At 43.0% G+C, this 21,092-nt stretch overlaps 1 protein-coding gene across 1 annotated transcript in view; it reads left to right on the top strand.

The window, feature by feature from the left end:
- The window catches only part of LOC126249703 (uncharacterized), a 31,149-nt gene extending 13,004 nt beyond the window's left edge, over positions 1–18,145 (top strand). Inside the window, exons 2-3 of the mRNA XM_049951382.1 lie at positions 4,537–4,793; positions 17,367–18,145. Of these exons, the coding sequence (XP_049807339.1) occupies positions 4,537–4,793; positions 17,367–17,814 (705 nt within the window). The 3' untranslated portion in view covers positions 17,815–18,145. The remainder of the gene's footprint in view (positions 1–4,536; positions 4,794–17,366) is intronic.
- The last annotated feature ends 2,947 nt before the right edge of the window (positions 18,146–21,092 follow it).

The raw sequence follows: 21,092 nt of genomic DNA, 5'->3' as shown, positions 1-21,092 counted from the left end.
TTAGCGCCGAGTGGTATATGCACTGTTTTTCTACCTCTTTCCATACATGCTCACGACAGTAGCACGTGAACATTCGACCAGTTTCGCCGTTTTCTTGATCTTATTCACACGTTGTGCGTAGAAAGAAACTCCCACTTGTCAAAGTCGCTTAGCTCAATGGATTTCGCCGTTTGCAGTCCATACTTTCGTTAGGGTGATCCCAAGCCCGTGTCTGCTCCTCTTACATCCTTTTGTTATAGCGTCATGTGCCCGCGTCGCCACCAGGTGACATCCAACGTACCGATGGGCAATGGTCATAATGTTTTGGCATATCGGTGTATATTGTTCAGGTTGTCAAATGGAGTCTTCGAAACAGTACCTGAAGGAAAACCCAGAATTATGGTTTAACGCCCAGTCGACAGCAAGGGCTTTATGGATGGAGTACACGCTGAAATTGGGGAACGATGGGGAAAGAAATCTGCTGTGTCATTTTTCAAGGAAACTTCTAGGTATCTACCTTAAGAGAATCAGGAAAACCATAGTAAACCTAAACCTGGCTGGCCAGACCGGGATTTGCACCGCCATCCTCCCGAATGCAAGCTCAGTGTCTTTACACAGCGCCTCCTCGCTCAGTAACAATGTCCTGCTTAACGCCAGGAAGTTTCACATATATTACTTTTCACGGAGAGGAAATAGTAAGCAAGATAGTTCCTTTTATAAACTATACCGCGTGTTAAAAAATGTGAAAAACACACAATGGGAAGAGGAAACGAAATTAAAATTCACGAGTTAAGAAGGCATATGATGTTATGTTGTTTCGGAGATTACAAACTTGAACCAAATTTACAAAGAATTTGACAATATGAGCCCACTTATAATGATGACTTTGCACACCTTCTCGCCTCAATGTACACACTGATTCAGTTGGGAGTGTTGTCATAAAGTCGTTGTATCCTCTCCTAACGCAAGTTGACGTACATCTGTTTTAACTGATCGTTGAAACCCAGGAGGCTGGATGGAGATAACGTGGAGCTGTTCCCTCACGTTTTCCATCGGAAATGATTTGGGGATCTTGCTAGCCACCGGAGTACCTCAACATCACGTAGACAGTTCGCAGACACGCACTTGCCATGTGTGAACGAGTATTGTTCTGTTGAAAAATGGCACTAATGTACTGTCGCATGAGAGAGAACTCATGAGGACACAGGATGTCCATGAGGTACCGTTGTACTTTCAGAGCTCCATCCATCTCCACCAGCCATAACGTGAAGGCATACCCGATGGCTTTCCGCCTCATGACGTCAGGAGCAGTCGCACTCTGCCTCTCCAAAAGTCTCTCCCCAAGTTCCAATCATAGTCGCCGACGACGGTCTTGCAGGAAACCACGATTCATCGTTGAACGCAATGCGGTGCCATTCATCAGCAATCCATACTCTACGGTCTAGTCACCACTCCAAACACAGCCGTTTGGAGGTGTTAACGGCAATCTTCATATGGTACTGTAGTTATTCTGCAGTTCGGCTGCCGCTGGGCATGGTCGACCGGAACTTTGACGACGAGTATACCTGCCCTCACGCTTCCATGCAGTCCAATATCGACCCACTGTCGCGTCTGAATGCCGCATAATGCTGGATATTGCACAATTCGACCAGCCATCCTAATGAAAACCCGCAATTAGGCTCCTTTCAAACTCCGTTAGGTGCTGATAACGCTGTCTCCGTGTCCGCAGTGATCACTCAACATCCGATGTTGTTTACCCCCGTTATATAACCTACCAAGCACTCTGGTGGCCGTTCTGTCACAGAGAAGCGCACCTCTGATCATTTACATATGCGACGATGGTGTGTGCATGTACATAATTACACTGACGTTAGACCATGTCTCCTGGGTGCTTCATGTTTTTGTGAGGCAATGTATACAACAAGATGGCGCCAACTGCACTAATGCCCTATAGTCTCAGCAACATGTATTGATCGGGAGAGCCTCAGCAATATTTATTAGCCGCCAAAACCTCGGCCGCAGAAATTATAAGTTTCCGGAAATTCCTGTCACAGATTCCGCGTAGAGAATGCAGGAACGACAGAAATTTTAATAGATACCCAAGTCCGGAGGTGTATTGTACCTACGATACAGGATCAAACACATGGAACAGACTGTTTCTCTTTCCTCGTCTACAGTGAGAAAGAGAGAAAAATAATTTACAGTGAATCTGCTAATTACCACATAGGCAACTAACTAGCAAACCGCTATCGCATTCATGTAAGAGAATAAGGAATAGGACAGAAAAGGTAACGAGTGAACATTATGAAACCTGAACATTGTTCACTTTGTTTCACTCCATGGCAATGAACAGTGTAACCCCTTTAGCTAGCTGGTTACAAAAGCAGTAACTTGCAGATTTACAGCAAATTCTTGTCGCTTTTTTAAACGTCAGACACTTATTTCCGAATCACGACGTCTCTGGACATGGATTCATGTGTAAACAATTACCCATCCAGTTTTCTCTGCATGCCCTGAGAGACTTTAAGCGGATTTTCCAAATATCCTGTACACTTCATACTGTATGTGCCTGGAAGGTTTTGTAGTGGCAGTTTCATATCAGTTAAAATAACCAAGTGATTGATAGTAGCAGGAAGCGAGTAATGAGGAACAGCTATCATGCTATTCATCATTCATCTTAAACACCTCTGGTTTGCTGCATTTCCTAATCCACAGAAACATGCGTGACCTTCAGATCGTAACAGCTTTTTCTCCTGCACGCAGCTGCACAATCCTAATTCCCAAGGTTTTTTTAAATAATTTTATGAAATATGCAACTACAGAGACAAATACCCAACTTCTCGACGAATGTCGGTGCAACACAGACGGATCCCGCATTAAAGGCAAGGATCAACGATAATCCCGTCTACAAGCAGAGTAACAGATATGACCCACAAAACTATTGTGCAAACTCATTCACATCCATCGATTGCAGAATTTTAGAATATATTCTGAGATCAAATTTCATGAGCTATCTTGAACACAATGACCTACTCCTTGAGAGTAAGCACGGATTCAGAAAATGAAATATGCGACTAGATTGATGATTTCTTGGTACGGATTTACATTGAGAGCATTGATTGAGAGTGATTGGATAATGGAGAGTCATCAACAGTTGTAGAAGTAACTTCTGGCAAACCACATGGATGTGTGTTGTAACCCCTGCTGCTCATGTTGTATGTTAATAACATGATAGTTACAATTAATAGTGACCTCAGAATTCAGAAATTTCATCGGTGATGCAGTTATCTGTAATGAAGTATTATCTGAAAAAAATCTGCACAAATATGATTAGGGCCGTTGGTAGGATATTGAGGAAATGCTTTTAGTCTACAGAGAAGGCTACTTACAAATCATCAGTGCGACTCATCCCATAACATTGTTAAGATGTGTGGGGCCAGTGTCAAACACATCTAACAGGGAATATTGAACGTATACTAAGAGGGCAATACGATTAGTCACAGGGCTGTTTGACACCCCGGAAAGTACCACAAATATGTTGACAAATCTGAACTGACAGACTCTTTAAGAGAGATACCAGCTCTCCTGCGAAAGGCTATTTAAGATACTCTGACAACCAACATTAAATGCGAAATCTAGGAATATATTAAAACCCCACGCGCATCGCTTCTACCGGGTCAAGATAAAATTAGACTACCTTGAATAATCGGGTCTTCTGCCGGCTGTTCGTGTCGTTCTAGAACGATATTTCGACGTCGTATCTCACCGTCTTCTTCAGGTGGCTGGGGGACCATCTGAAGAATACAGCGAATCACATGTCAAAATATAGTGCAAGAACGGCGCGAACATCCGGCAGAAGATCTGATTATTCAACATGTCAACATATCGCCTGGAAAACCTGAAAAATTACATAAGATAGACTAATTAGCGCGCACACGAAGGCATTTAAGTAGTCACAACTACTGCGTTGTATGCGTGAATGGATAAGAAAGAAACTTAATACGTGGTATTATGGGGAGTATCCTCTATCATACACCGAGCGAGGTGACTCAGTGGTTAGCACCCTGAACTCGCATTCAGGGGACCGACGTTTCAGATCTGACCAGCCATACAGATTTAGGTTTCATTTATATTTCCCGTGATTTCTCTAAGTCGTCCCAGATATGCCTTCCCCATCCCTGAAAAAGTACGAGCTTGTCCTCCGTGTCCGCAGCTCGTGGTCGTGCGGTAGCGTTCTCGCTTCCCGCGCCCGGGTTCCCGAGTTCGATTCCCGGCGGGGTCAGGGATTTTCCCTACCTCGTGATGACTGGGTGTTGTGTGATGTCCTTAGGTTAGTTAGGTTTAAGTAGATCTAATTTCTAGGTGACTGATGACCATAGATGTTAAGTCCCATAGTGCTCAGAGCCATTTGAACCATTTTTTTTTGTCCTCCGTCTCTAATGACCTCGATGTCGACGGGACGTTTTCCTACTGTAGAATTCATCATAGTTTGAACTCGGCATTAGAAGTGGACGACACATCTTACGTGGGGATTTGCAGTAATTTTTTGCCTAACAGCAGGGGATGAAAGCGGCGTTGGTGGCGGTGCTGACGCTCGTGGGAACGGCGATGTCGCAGTACCAATCGTTCTACGCAGGCGGTGGCTGGTCGTATCCGGGCCCACTGCCGCAGTTCGCCGCGGCCAACTCTGAGGAAGGCCTTGAGAACCGTGTTGGTGCGACGACTACTACTACCACGCAGTCGCCTGAACAGTTCATCTCTTCGCAAGTCGGTGCCTGGCCAGAGGACCGTCAACCATTCTGGTTCGTCAACAGGTATGCAGATACTGCCACAGCACCACTAATGTTTGTTCGCAATGTGTCCTTGTGTCACTGTATCACTGTGGAGCTGTTGATACTTCTTCATTAATGATTCCAGCTTTGAACGAAGTCTGCGCGTGTTTTATCTTCCTACAGTACAATATCTAGTAGGAAGGAACATCCATTGGGAAACTAGAGTCACTGGACATTTAAGACAATGTGATACTGCCTTATTACTAGCGAAACTTTGAGATTTTCCCCGCTTATAAATTTTCCAACAAATTTCGGGAATGAAGTCGGTTGACGTCTTCGACAACGGCCGACATTACGGCAGGTGCACATCCCATCATTTTCAAGGCGCAAATGCAACGAGAGAGCGCTATGGAAGAAAATTTAGAACTTATGTATGGAGGGCATGTGCCGAAAGACAACACACACACACACACACACACACGCACACAGTAAACACAAGTGTCACCACACAACCACACAACCAAAGATTGTCTACATCAGATGTTATCAATGCACACACACACAAACACACACATACACCTTCCGAACAGGCCTTGAAGGCCCAAAGGTTCCGACCGGCCACTGTGTCATCCTCAGCCCTTAGGCGTCACTGGATGTGAATACAGAGGGGCATGCGGTCAGTACGCCGCTCTCCTGGCTGTTGTCAGTTTGCGTGGCGGGTGCCGCTACTTCTCAGTCAAGTAGCCCCTCAGTTGGTCTCAAGGCCTGAATGCACCCCGCTTGCAACAGCATTCGACAGACCCGAACGGTGAACCATCCAAGTGCTAGCCAAGCCTGACAGTTCTTAACATCGGTGATCTGACGGGAACCGGTGTTAACACTGCGGCAAGGCCGTTGGCGCCAGTAGTGAATATTAAGTACCAGCAACTGAGGTAACGTTAAGTCTGGCCCTCTACTGTTTGACTAGGGGGAGAGCAAGATTCCAAACAGAATTTAAACATAAAATCTCCACTCTTATTCGTAAGATCGCTTGCTAATTTAATATCAGCTGCTTTCTTAATAACACCATACCAATAGCTGGAATAACTGGAAGTGCGTGCCAGAATCTCCGTGTAGTTATATTCCATAGGATTAACGGTACCGAGGTAATGTTATCAAACAGCCGATTTTCTCGGGTGTTTTAAGCGTGTGGGCCACTTACACTCAGTACACGAGTTCTCTACAGTCCAGATGGTTTGACAAGTGTAACATGCCACAGCTGCAAGAGGTATGGTAGACACCCGCCTTACGCAAGCCAAGATCATTCTTAACAGACCCTCCAGGTCCATAATCTTAGATCAGGGCCGGCCATGGCGTGCCAAAGTCCATGCGTACAGCGTGTGCGGTCCACGGGCGAGCCGAGGCCCGGCCTGGTACTCGGCTTTGCTCGCTCCTTCTCGGATAAACCTGGAACAGCGCCCCACTTCATTTAGCGTTGCGGTGCAGCATTTCGCGATCGGCACAATTCTCTGAGTTCGCCGGAATCGTGGTGTCAGTGCTGTTTGCCTTCGCTGTTTGTCCGTGGTATGAAGGACGTTCACAGGTCCAATGGCTGATTGCACAAAAGAGGCAGTCTAGCGATCTATCGTCACAATCGTTTAAAATGAATGGGAATGACAGATCAGAGGGTTGAAAATTCTCAATTCACACATAAGCGACGGGTCTTAATTATTTGCTATGAAACGACATTATAGTACTATCCCGAAAGTACTTAGACCGAGCGAGGTGGCGCAGTGGTTAGACACTGGACTCGCATTCGGGAGGACGACGGTTCAATCCCGCGTCCGGCCATCCTGATTTAGGTTTTCCGTGATTTCCCTCAATCACTGCAGGCAAATGCCGGGATGGTTCCTCTGAAAGGGCACGGCCGACTTCCTTCCCCATCCTTCCCTAATCCGATGAGACCGATGACCTCGTTGTCTGGTCTCCTTCCCCAAACAACCCAACCCCAACCCCCCGAAAGTACTTAAACTTTTACATGATAATGAAAGAGAAAAAATTTTCAAAGATCAATGGATGGGATTCATTGTTCTGTACATCAAGAAGCACTTTGTGGTAAATTTGTAAGCTTGGAGTGCTTGAAGAAATTGATAGCAAAATTTCTAAAGTCGCACCCATTATACCATTTCAGTTGCAACAGTTTTCAATGGAAATGAACGAAGAGTATGGAAACTCCATGTATTACAGCAAAGTACGTTGGTTAAGTCAAGGGACATGATTAGAACGATTTTTCGATTTAAATATCTCTATTGTTGAATTTATGAAGGAAAATGGAATGTTAGAACGAAAATTAGAACATCCAGAATGGACTGCAAACTTTGCATTTTAAGTTGACTTGACTGCAAGCTGCCCAAAGTAAGACGTTGTAAGGTAATTTCTTTCTGATTTAATGGGGATGCATTTAAAAAGGAAATCGCGTTGTAGAAGGGACACTTTCTGACGAAGACAATCCAGTTTCCTAAGCTCACATGCGTTAAAGAAAGCCCAAGGTTTGAAGAATTCATTGTGACCTTGCAAGAACTACAACGATAGTTTTATAAAGGTTTTGAGGGCACTGTTAATCTTACATCTGTTTTCGAGCTGTTTTCGAGTCTGTTTGCCGTTTCAGTTGAATGCGCCCCTGTGCATGTGCAGATGTAACTGATTGGCTTCAAGGTAATTCCAGTTTTAATTACAAATCTTTTAACGTGAAAACTGTCCAGGACGTCTACATTATTTTTCTCAGTTAGATTTTCCAAGTCTCCATAATGAGGCCGCAAAAGTGCTACAATACTTCGATCGATATACTGATGTGAAAGACCTTTTTTCCAATATGAAACTACGTAAGTCACGTTTACGAGGCAACTTCAGAGCGAAACTTTCCGAAATTGTCAGCCTCTGTCCGTATGCTGACAGTGTGTACCTGATAGAAATTACATTGTATTTTCAGCACGACAAATATAATCAATTAATACTGAAAGCTTGTTTTGTTTGTGATGTATGTTGTTGAGAAATGTGATATATAAAACCAGGTCATATGCGGTACGACTGCACTGCCATTTAAATTCGGCGCGTTCGCTGTTTTCTCCTCTTCTCCCTCCGCGCGCTCAGACAGCGCGACGTGCTGGAGGCGGAAATATGAAGCGAGGTTGAGCACTTCAGCACTCGGTCCCGGGCGTGGCCCACGTGCCGAAATCTTGGCCATCCCTGTCTTAGATGACGGTCGAAAAAAAATTTCACATCTCCTTTTCGCAGAAAATGACCAAACGTGTTGGTGCCACCTCGTTATTATCATCACTCACTCGGTCCACGGCTGGTCGGTAGTGCGATGTGTGTCTCACCTGTATTTCACTAGAACCATTCTAGTTAAAGGTGACTGCGAGATGGACTAACTCAGCGTACAGGCTATCAGAGTCTCAAGTGAAGTAGGACCTACGAACCAAGGTACGAATTACCCCTTCATGTTGAGCCCAATGGTGACGACGACCAGTCTGAAGATACAAGGGTTTCCAGTTTGCGTATTGTCAGTAACACTGGTACTCCGACATACCGTGTAGCGAAACCTCATGTTACTCTGTTGATACCTCCAGTAGAGTGGTGTGTGCATTACATTAAGAGCTCGAATGAATTCTTATATCGGTTAGAGGGATTAAGTTTGAATGCCACTGATCTTTTAGTAAGTTTCGATGTGGTCTCTTTCTTCACTCGCATTCCACTGTCTCGTCCGTTATATTTAACTGAGGTTAGCTTTGTTGTTGAATTAACAAACCTATTTCGGATGTGTTGTCTTACTTTTTATTCGATGACCAGTTTTAAGCATAGACAGAAAGAGTAGTGATGGGGATCTTTTTGTCACCTATTATTGCCAGTCTAAAAAGTTTTCGATTATGTTGAGTCACAGTAATGCAATACTGTTTAAAAAAGTAAATCATCATTTGACTATGTATTACTATATTTATCTTTTGTACTATCTAGATTTCGGCTTTTATGCCCTTCTAAAATAAAATGCTAAAAGTTATTGGACCATTATTATGTCATATCTATTAAGGCAGTCCAGAGTAGTCTTGTTTATCTGCTTTGGACTGCTTTAACAGATATAACATAATAATGGTCCAACAAGTTTTAGCACTGTACTTGAGAATGGCATAAAAGCCGAAATCTAGATAGTACAAAAGATGAAAATAGTAATGCACAGTCAAATGGCGGTTTACTCTTCTAAACAGTATTGTCAGTCTGTTTATGGAAGATTTCCAGGAAAGTGTCTTAGAGTCGGCGGCACTGAAACCTGCGTCTTTTTCAGATATGTAGGCGATAATTTTGTTGTTTGGCCTCATACAAATAAAAATTTAAATGACTTTTTGGACTACCTGAATTCAATTCATCCGTATATTCGCTTCATGATGGAGGTAGGAAAGGATGGCTGCCTTCCCTTCCTTGGTATATTGGTCGGGAGGAAGGTTAATGGTACGTTCGGACATGCCGTTTATTGGAAGCTACCTCACACTGATTTATATTTTCAAACTGATTATTATCACCACCCGGCTCAGCAAGACGGCGAATTGACTATCTTGGGTTCTAGTGCCCAAACCATCTCTAAACCTGAAAGTTTGTCAGCTCAGTTATCTCACTTCACAGTCTCATTTTGTCTGAATGGTTACAGTGAAAGGCAGATGAAACACACGTGAATTGGCTGAGTGTTAAAAATAAAAAGGTGGTACGAAAGTCTATGGTGTTTTTACGTTACGCATATAGCATTTCCAACAGGATTGGTCGTATTTTGCGAAAACATGAAGCGAAACGTGTTCATCGACCACCATTTAAGATTGGGATTCTTTTAGTATTCGTAAACTATAATCTCGGTTTGCGTAAGGCTGAGCCGGTCGTTGTGTCCGAGCGGCTCTAGGCGCTTCAGTCCGGAACCGCGCTGCTGCTACGGTAGCAGGTTCGAATCCTGCCTCGGGCATGGATGTGTGTGATGTCCTTAGGTTAGTTAGGTTTAAGTAGGTCTAAGTCTAGGGGACTGATGACCTCAGATGTTAAGTCCCATAGTGCTCATAGCCATTTGAACTTTTTTTTTTTTTTTTTTTTGCATAAGGCTGGTGTGTGCCACATACCTTGCATTTGTGGCACGTTGTACATTGATCAGTCCGTCAGGACCGTGAAGGACTGGTACATTGAGCATGAGTTGAAACATGTACGCTTGTAATAACGATTGATTGAAATTACGTAACTGACATTAGCCTGCAACAGATGTGTAAGGATGGGAATAGCATGCGAACGTGTATTTCATCTCGTCGCTTATGCGCTTTGCCCTTAGTGAACATTTCTGACTGCGAGAATGTTAATTGTCAATAACTTTAAACCTAACCAAAACTGCATGAATTTACGTAGCACAAAAACGGAATCTGGTGCAACACCATTGACTGGGAATGGCCACGGCAATAAAACAAAACTTGATCAGTTTGAAAATAATGTTCCCTGTGCTTAATGAATGCTATCCGTGAAATAATAAAATTTCTTACCTTTATCTGCGCAATGGTAACGCTCTTTACACTGCTCTCTGTTAATATATTAAATTGTGTAGTTTGCATACAACTATTGTGTGAGGCTGTTGCTTATCATACATTTTAATTAAATCGAATATGACTGAGATAATAACTTCTTGAACAAAATAGTTTATCAAAAATGACATGGATATGGGAACTGGTATTGACTTGTGGTAAGTAACAATATGGCAATAACTTTAAAACTTGTATTTTGACTCTGAAAATTAATAACGCTCACAATTAACACACAATAAACTGATTATACATTAACAATTAGCTTTACAGAATCATTGGATGTGAGTGCCATACATTGGCTCAGTAATCACTTACGACTACGTGCATTGCATTGGTAACAAAACAACTTTCTTTAGCTTAATTATTTCCAGTATGGTATCTTGGAAATAAAAAAATCATTACTGCCCATAGAGAGTACGTATATATCCAGCACACATCAGCTACAACACGTCTTTACGCTTGAGAGTCCTCCATACATCTCGCTATCTAAAGTTACTCTATAAATTACCCATAACACCTTGAACCAGCGATCGCTGTTGAACAGCGACGCTACTATACAGTCGATACTACATTTGACCATCTCTGGTTTAATATAAAGTTTTCTTATAAAATTTTATCCTGTGTATATACCTTTCGAAGTGTCACGCACGATTATAACAGCTCAGCAAATCTACTGCTGCAAAACATTGTCTTGGTACCGGTCATCCTATGGAAAATGGCAACCCAAATAATCTGGCATGCACTTCCAGCTATTGGTACAATTTAATCAAAGATTTAAATTCTGCTTGGAATCTTGCTTTCTTCCTGTTCAAATAACAGAGGGACAGAGTTAACGCTACCTCACCCGCTGGTAATTAATATTTACTTTCGATAACATCTGCCGTTGGTCATCTTTGGTTGTGCTACGGCACTAGTGTTTACGGTATGTGTGTGTGTGTGTGTGTTCTCTTTCGGCATATGCCCCGTGTACCGAGATTTTAAATTTGCTAGCACACGGCTCTCACATTGCATTTGCGCCTTGAAAATGACGGGTTGTGCACCAGCCGAAATGTCGATGGTTGTCGAAGCTACTATCCTAGGCTAAATCCTCGTGAAGGTTGTTTATCGTTGCTTCCTCAGACCTGTTATGAAGTGGAGTGTCAAGTGCGTATCTGTATCGTGTAGATGGCTATAGTGAGTACTTGTGCAACGTAATATTGCTTGAGTATGGAGTAGGTGGCTGTCGCGAGTACTTAGGCAATGTAATATTGCTTGAGTGTGGAGTGAAAGGAAGGGAGAGAATGAAACTCGCAGCAAGCATATGCTACAGAAGAGATATGCATGTCTCGAATAACACCAAGTATACCGATGAAGTTATCGTCTCATTTCGACAAAGCGATCATTCACTCAGCCACATAACCCAACTCACAGGAGACTGCGAACGCGTTTTTAAGTACTTTGGCGCACTGATGCAGATTTAAACGCTGACCCTCTCCTCATCTTCCCAAACAAAGTCCGATAATCGACTTTTATTCTGTCACACCAGCTAATTTTGGGTCGTCCATCACCACTCTAGAATGTGTTTTCCATATCGACACTACAATCGGCTTCTACACAACAATGAAACAAATAATTGCTCTGTAAACTGCTCTGTATTTGAAATATAAAACTCTCATCTACATTATGGTTCCAGATGCCCCAATGATCGTCAAATGTCTGTTCTTCGTAGTGGAAATTAGAATCAAACACCGCTTTCAGTCACAATTATGTTTTTCAAAGTTTTTATGTACAATGAATCGCCATGCCATTAACTGCAACTCCAGGTACTACACCAGTTACGTGCTGCGATTGCACTGATTATACATTGACGATTAATGCCGAGTACGTCGACTGTATTCTCAATTTTACCTTTTAACATCTGAAACTGACACTATTTCATCTGTGATCTTTCATGAGCACAAGGGATGCGTAAAACTTGAAGTTGGTTTGAACACAACATTGTTATGGAATACATATAAGTATAGTATAGGCGCCCTCAATCTGGAGGTTGTTGGGAGCATTATAGTGCTGTACCAGATGTATCTCTGTTGGTGGTGGTATGATTCGCCTCCCTGCGATCTTCGAAGAGACTTGTCTAGCCAGTTGAACGAACACCTAAAGTTTAACGCGAGTATCAAAGTACGGTGCAACTCAGTGTTTCTCACATACAAAAATCACTTCCAGAGATGACAGAAGGATAAACGACAAAAAAAAATCCTAGGACTGGCAAGTTACTGAATAGGAGACTTTTGAATAGATAGTCGAAATAGGTAGGCACACCGTTATCTACTAGAAATAGCATGTATTTCTTACCCAGAGAATCAGCCATTAATGAGACACCAACAATAATTTAATGTGGAATATGAACACCGGCACGACTTCGCTTATTCACATTCGTAGAGCATTATCGGAGGTGAAACTCGTATTTAAAGCCAGCTGGAACATGAACTGAAACTTTAATCTGTGAGTTTTACATGTGGATTCTAAGTACAAGTAGGAACAGCCAGACATTGTTTATTAAAATGACACCGTTACTGTATACAAAGTGTTAGGTCCATCTTCAGACGGTTGTTAATATTTAACTCGATCCATTTAAATAGTTCTGACCATATAACGTCTATTTTCAGTTGTGGTGAAATTGTGTTAGGCTAGTGATGCCCTACAGCAACACAAGATATTGTAAGAGGACTATTTTATTTTCATTTCCACAAAACAACATAATTAGCTTTGTAACTGCTACGTGCGGCCGGCCGTTGTGGCCGAGCGGTTCTAGGCGCTTCAGTCTGGAATCGCGCGATAGCTACGGTCGCAGGTTCGATCCCTGCCTCGGGCATGGATGTGTGTGATGTCCTTAGGTTAGTTAGATTTAAGTAGTTCTAAGTGCTAGGGGACTGATGACCTCAGATGTTAAGTCCCATAGTGCTTAGAGCCACTTTTCTTGCTACGTGCATAAAAAATCCTGCCTTGTTTTTGTGGACCCGATGTTTGTTGTTGGTGAGCTCCACATAACGCGGAAAAATAAGCTCATTTCATATTTCAGACTTCCATTCAGTGTAAAGCACCGCACACACACCTCAATTCTGATGAAATTTGACAGACAGAAAATAGTGCCATAGAATACGTATATTGGAGATGTTCCAACATCGATATAATTTTTATAGAAATTTGTTGTCCGTGACAGGATTTACAATAAAATAAAATAAGTAATTCCTGGATCGCTGAAAAAACTTACTGCGACTATGCTGCAACTCGTGAATTGACATAAGTATCGCCACAAGGAGTTGTTGTTATATAAACCTTCTTTAAGCAATTTGCGTTGAAGTAACTTCTCTTGATAATACAAATATTTGACAGTGTTTGGTTGTTGGTATTACTAACAGTAAGAATTAACCTGTATTTTCCACAGCTATGGCCCCATTATGTCAGTTTTGGACAAAATAATCTTTGAAGTCTTAATCTGGTACAACCACTTCACTACCGAGCCTCACGTTCCGTACGATATCTGATCAAGTTATATGTATACAGCGCTAGAAGGACGTTGCAGGCGCGATGATGATGCACGCATAGCGTTCTCTCTCGCAAGCTGGCAGGAGAGAAAAGCTCAGGGGTCTGCAACACGATCAGGTGAGGTATACTAAGCATAAAAAGTCAATCTGGAGGACTACAGATCGCCAAAGCGTCACTGGTTAATTTCTGGGATCTAATAGTGTAGTAGAGGCGCTCACAACCAATAAGTGAGAACTGAACATGTTACGTTTCAAAAACCGTAGGCAGAGGGGTAGGGTGGAGGGAATCGATCCGCGAAGCCAGCAGCCATCAGACGGTACTCTCACCGTGATTTCCTTATTGTGGCAATAACTCCACTGAAGACGTTGACGGTTCGTTGCGAAGTACGGTAACCTGGCTTTCGTGCTGGCATTTTGTCAGTCACACATCACACAGACATTGTAATCGTCAAATTGCATCTTTTTCCAGATCGTCTTCCTTGTCACTTCCATACTACTGTAATCCAAAAGTTCTGAAAACTGTATGTGAGCCATATATTTTTGGAAATACAGTGCCGAAAACAAAATGAAACACCCTTAAAGACAAGGTCATTTTATTGACAAGTTATGTGACAGAAAGCTCATCATTGTAGGAGTAGTATATGATAACAAACTCAGACCGAATGAAACACTCATGTCACAGTAATGGGAGCTCGAACTGTCGCATCAGTACACAGATATCCCACTCAGGCTGCAACGCAGACGTATATTCTCACAATAACAAAGGTGTCGAATAGCATCTTGCGATAGATTGTCCCAAGTTTTTTGCACCTTTAGTTCCATTTATGCAGGGGTTCCTGTAGGCTATGGTGAACGAATAAGTTCCAGCTTCACCTATACGTGTTCAATAGTAGAGAGATCTGGTTATCTTGCTGGCTAGGCAGTAGTTGTGTAGTACGAAAAGCATATAGCGTCACAGCATCCGTATTTGGACGTGCGTTGTCCAGCTGAAAAAGCGCAGCACCATCACATCGAAGAAATGGCAGGAGCAAGGTGATAACCTGTGCAGTGTAATGGTCCTGCAGAAACATCAAATGTTACCACGCGTTCTAAATGATAGCCCCCATAACATGAAGCCCAGGGCGAGACCTGTCTGTCGTGGGTGAATGCATTCTGAAATAGACCGCTCACTAGGTTTTCGTCGTTCTCGTGTACGTCCATCATCCGCACACAGACAAAACTTACTCTCATCACTCTAGTCGATTGAGCGCCATTCCACACTCTAGTCGACTCTTTGACGACACTAGAGTAGGTATGCTTGGCAGTGTCGTGATGTCAGTTGTTGCCCGGCCAGAAGCACGCGTTCCGGCCGGAGTGGCCGAGCGGTTCTAGGCGCTACAGTCTGGAATCGCGCGACTGCTGCGGTCGCAGGTTCGAATCCTGCCTCGGGCATGGGTGTTTGTGATGCCCTTAGGTTAGTTAGGTTTAAGTAGTTCCAAGTTCTAGGGGACTGATGACCACAGCAGTTAAGTCCCATAATGCTCAGAGCCATTTGAACCAGAAGCATGCGTGATCTTAGTCTTCGTGCCAGCACACCATCTCCGATGGTGAGATCGGAGATCGTGTGCTGGCACCAAGACTAATATCACGCGTGCTTCTGGCCAGGCAACAACTGACATCACGACACTGCCAAGCATGACACAGCAGGTACAACATGTGCCCAGATTCCACCACGTGACGTTAAACTGTACCTTAGGGGTTCATAACTTACTTATCACGACTAGTACCTGTGAAAAAATGTATTATATATGTGAAAAAAAGTTCCACTGTCGCTTTCACTGTGAACAATATCGGTGTTATTTACACTACTGGCCATTAAAATTGCTACACCACGAAGATGACGTGCTACAGACGCGAAATTTAACAGACAGGAAGAAGATGCTGTGATATGCAAATGATTAGCTTTTCAGAGCAGTCACACAAGGTTGGCGCCGGTGGCGACACCTACAACGTGCTGACATGAGGAAAGTTTCGAACCGATTTCTCATACACGAACGGCAGTTGACCGATGTTGCGTGGTGAAACATTGTTGTGATGCCTCGTGTAAGGAGCACAAATGCGTACGATCACGTTTCCGACTTTGATAAAGGTCGGATTGTAGCCTGTCGCGATTACGGTTTATCGTATCGCGACATTGCTGCTCGCGTTGGTCGAAATCCGGTGACTGTTAGCAGAATACGGAATCGGTGGGTTCAGGAGGGTAAAACGGAACGCTGTGCTGGATCCCAACAGCCTCGTATCATTAGCAGTCGAGATGACAGGCATCTTATCCGCATGGCTGTAACGGATCGTGCAGCCACGTCTCGATCCCTGAGTCAACAGATGGGGACGTTTGCAATACAACAACCATGTGCACGAACAGTTAGACGACGATTGCAGCAGCACGGACTATCAGCTCGGAGACCGTGATTGCGGTTACCCTTGACGGTGCACCACAGACAGGAGCGCCTGCGATGGTGTACTCAGCGACGAACCTGGGTGCACGAATAGCAAAACGTCATTTTTTCGGATGAATCCAGGTTCTGTTTACAGCATCATGATGGTCGCATCCGTGTTTGGCGACATCGTGGTGAACGCACATTGGAAGCGTGTATTCGTCATCGCCATACTGGCGTATCACCGGGCGTGATGGTATGGGGTGGCATTGGTTACACGCCTCAGTCACCTCTTGTTCGCACTGATGGCACTTTGAGCAGTGGACGTTACATTTCAGATGTCTTACGACCCGTGGCTCCACCCTTCATTCGATCCTTGCGAAACCCTACATTTCAGCAGGATAATGCACGACCGCATGTTGCAGGTCCTGTACGGGCCTTTCTGGATACAGAAAATGTTCGACTGCTGCCTTGGCCAGCACATTCTCCAGATCTCTCACCAATTAAAAACGTCTGGTCAATGGTGGCCGAGCAACTGGCTCATCACAATACGCCAGTCACTACTCTTGATGAACTGTGGTATTGAGTTGAAGCTGCATGGGCAGCTGTACCTGTACACGCCATCCAAACTCTGTTTGACTCAATGCCCAGGCGTATCAAGGCCGTTATTACGGCCAGAGGTGGTTGTTCTGGGTACTGATTTCTCAGGATCTATGCACCCAAATTGCGTGAAAATTTAGTCGCATGTCAGTTCTAGTATAATATATTTGTCCAATGAATACCCGTTTATCATCTACATTTCTTCTTAGTTTAGCAATTTTAATGACCAGTAGTGTAGTTTGTTATAATGCTTCATTCAAAATTAAAATACCTCACTGAATGACTTGAAGTTATTGCATTTCCAGTCCTCGATGTACTGTCGGAGGAATGATTTAATACAGAAATAAAACGGACATGAGGAAAGAGCAATTCACGATGAGAAAATGCGTGGAAACACATGTGGGTAAAAATCAAGGGGTCTGGTGTGTGACAAAAGCGATCGACCATATTTTGTTATACAATATTAACTCCATAAAAACACCCATTATTTTCTTTCAGGGAGCACATTCAGCAGCACCTCGGACGTCCACAGCCTCAAGGATTTCCGCAGGGGCAAGGGACACAGCGGCAGCCACAGAATCAGCCGGATACGCAGACACAAAGGCCAGACACTCAGCGTCAACCACAGAACCTGCCGGATTCACAAACGCAGCCTCAGTCGCAACCTCAAGATCTGCCGAACGCACGTTCGCGGACACCAGTCACCCAGACCGAAATCCGAAAACAACCTGAAATAGGGTCACAGGCAGAAGACAATCAGTCGCAAGTGCAGAACCAGCTGGAAGCTGATCGGCAGTACCAGTTGTGGCTACAGAACCAGTTCTTCGCTCGACGTCCGCAGCAGTGGTCGGCACAGAATCAGCCCGGCATACAGACACAAATTGCTCAGGAGCCACTCCGGTGGCGGGGTCGCCCTGGTACCAAGACCATTTACAGGCGACAATAGGGACTGGCACTATCCACTTTCCTCATTTTATTCCACATTATTGAAACACAAGTCCTATCGGAACGAGTAAGAATCTTGACAGTAGTATAAAATGCTTTATTTACTTTCTGTACCAAAAAGTTAGACACGCGCCATTATTGTGAAAATGTTGACAATTCACCTTAATAGAGTTGGTAATAAAGATACTAATAGAATTAGATTGGTGTTTACAGTTTCCCTAAATTACTTGATGTGAACTTGAGGATGGTTACTTAAGTATGACATCCCCACCCTTGGCCAATGTGAGTTTGTGCTGTAACACGTGTAATAAATATGTCAACGGTATATGAAACTCCAGTCTTTCTTCAAACTCTTACACTGACTTCGTCAGTAAGCTTATGATGGACAGATCATTAAACAGTCACCATAACTGTACACGATTGAATCTGCGAGAGTGTTACAGACCTCATTTTTATACCTCTAAAGTATCTTGGCCTTTCTTCTTTGGTCGTCCTCCTGCGACTGTTGGATTTGCTGGACAGCTGTTAAATAACACACACAAATCTACACACATTGTCTATCTCCTCATATTATTTGTCAGCTGGTAAAATTTCGATGTCCAGTTTGTATTCAGGAATTTTGACAGTAAGTGTATCACACCATCTAAAAACGGATTAAAAGATTTTTTTGCACTTTAACTACCGACAACTGACTGATAACACAGTGGGTATGCTTAACGTATGGTCTGCACTGATTGAATGTTTGTCACTGACTGACTTAGTAGTTTTACATTATGATAGCTGAATACCATTTGACTAATAACATAATGACTATACTGTCTGATTAGCAAATTGCATCATGTTCACTCCTGGGCACTGACTGATTATGGCTCGGCAACACTTATTTACAGGCGCACGTACTACAGAAAATTATGTACTGTCAAAATACTGGACTATTACGTTTTAGTTATGGACATAAAACACGTATAACTAGCAAAAAAAAATGGCTCTAAGCACTATTGGACTTAACGTCTGAGGTCATCAGTCCCCTAGACTTAGAACTATCTAACCCTAACTAACCTAAGGAGATCACACACATCCATGCCCGAGGCAGGATTCGAACCTGCGAGCGTAGGAGCCGCGTGGTTCCGGACTGAAGCACCTAGAACCGCTCGGCCACCGCGGCCGGCTATAACTAGCAAATGACAAGATTATCATCACTGGAGTATTACGTTTTAGTTACTAACATAAAACACGTATGACTAGCAAATAACAAAATTATCAGTACCATTTTATGGTACAGCCATTTAATGTGGAGGGCGCCTCCCAAAATTCACAAGTCCTACGCCAACCCTAGAATTCCGCACAGAAACTCAGGTTTGGAGTAAACTTTGAATATGTTTGATGAAATCACAATCTTTTGTTATACTGTAGATCGTCTGTGACAGTCCACAGTGATTGACAAATTCGAAAGCAGCAGTCAGGCCTATAAAAGCTACTTCTCTAATTTTTCGTCTTTCAGTCATCCTCAATAAGTTACGTGAGATTGAGGACCTGAGACGTACTGCATTTTCCCGGTCTGAAACATGTTTGTTCTTGTATTAGAACTGGCTCTACAACATGAATCACGCGATTTAGCACCATTCACTTGTGGGGTGGCGGGTGGAATAATTGTTAATGTTCCTATTATTTATTTAATGCTGTTGTTTGCCGTTCTCAACATTGCCTCTCTAACTACAATATTGGCAACCAGAAAGTGATTAGCAAAACGTGAAGCCTGTAATTAGAATTCCTAGTGGCCACTTCATCTGAGAAATACATTTATAGCTACAGCTTATATCTCTGAGGAATTAGGAGATTGTCTGGGATTCATAATCAAAAACCATTCTCTCTAAAATGTTCACTATATTCTGAAAGTCACAGACCAAAAAGAATCCACACAATCCAACTACCAGAGCAGTTCAGAGTCTAATGCGCTGATGCAACTATAACTGCTCAAATTAAATGTTTAAGTGAATGCTCGCCATAATTTGATGATAATGTTCATCAAACGCCACGCTAATAATGGTAGAATGTCTGTCCTGCGGCGGCACGTGAAAATACGACATACGCAAACTAAAGATAGATCATTAACGTCATCCCAAAATTAACACTTCACTCGAAAACGATTTCATGGTTACGCGTATCCTGAGTAGCTTATTACTGCATCCGCGGCTCAAAGCCGCGGTGCGGACGGCTAAGGGAACGCCTGATCAAATATGCTCTCCAGACTAGCCGCTGGGCTAGTAATGCACCACTTTAAGTTATCGAATAAATCATTGCTTCCTTTGCTGATGGCCGATGAAGCTCTCAATTTAAATGTGCAATCAGCACAAAGGTAAGTAATCATAATAAAAGTCTGACGTGGCTAAGTCATATATTTTGGGCGAGATAATTAAATTAATTACACTACATGCAGTAGACGAGCTCTGAACTTGCCCTTTGGAGATACGCTATCGCTATAGTTTTATAGTTATTCAGTTGAAACTTCTCACATTTTCATGATTATAGCGGATCTCCCTTCTACTTAAACATCCTAGCTTTATTTATTCGCCTACTTAATCTATCTTGCTTCCTTAATTTCTAAGACAAATACCAGAAACTCATGAATTTCAACTAAAATTTTAATTTGTGAGATCCAGAATACTGTTTCTACTAAATTATTATGCAAAAGGAATCTAAACATAAATTTTTAACTTTCTAGCTCTTTTCTGTTGCGCCAATGATTTTTACAGAAAAAATCCAAATTTCGAAAATGGTTAAAGTTATTGAACTGATATCCAAAACATATTGATTTTGTATTACTCCTGACATGCTAGAAATGTTTCAGGTTATTTACTTCATTTTAAAGTATTGCGCAATATTTATGACGTCAGAGCTAGTTACAGCGGACTAGGCTGGCACACAATGGAAAGACTGATGAGAATTTTATAAGGCGTGAGTATGCTGCATCCCTACACACTCAAAGATACTGAGCAGATGGCACAAGAAGGATATTGGCCTGTAGGTTTATGGCTCAGATGATAGTTTTCCGAGATTTAAGATACGGATTACACAAGATTCTCTCCAGATTTTGGGGAAATGGTTCAAATGGCTCTGAGCACTATGGGACTCAACTGCTGAGGTCATAAGTCCCCTAGAACTTAGAACTACTTAAACCTAACTTACCTAAGGACAACACACACAACCATGCCCGAGGCAGGATTCGAACCTGCGACCGTAGCGGTCGCGCGGTTTTGGGGAAATTATAGGCTTTTATAC

The sequence above is a fragment of the Schistocerca nitens genome, chromosome 3 (genome assembly GCF_023898315.1).
Source record: "Schistocerca nitens isolate TAMUIC-IGC-003100 chromosome 3, iqSchNite1.1, whole genome shotgun sequence".
NCBI lineage: Eukaryota > Metazoa > Arthropoda > Insecta > Orthoptera > Acrididae > Schistocerca > Schistocerca nitens.
The sequence above is the reverse complement of the archived record's forward strand: the minus strand, read 5'-3'. Positions and strand labels throughout refer to the sequence as shown.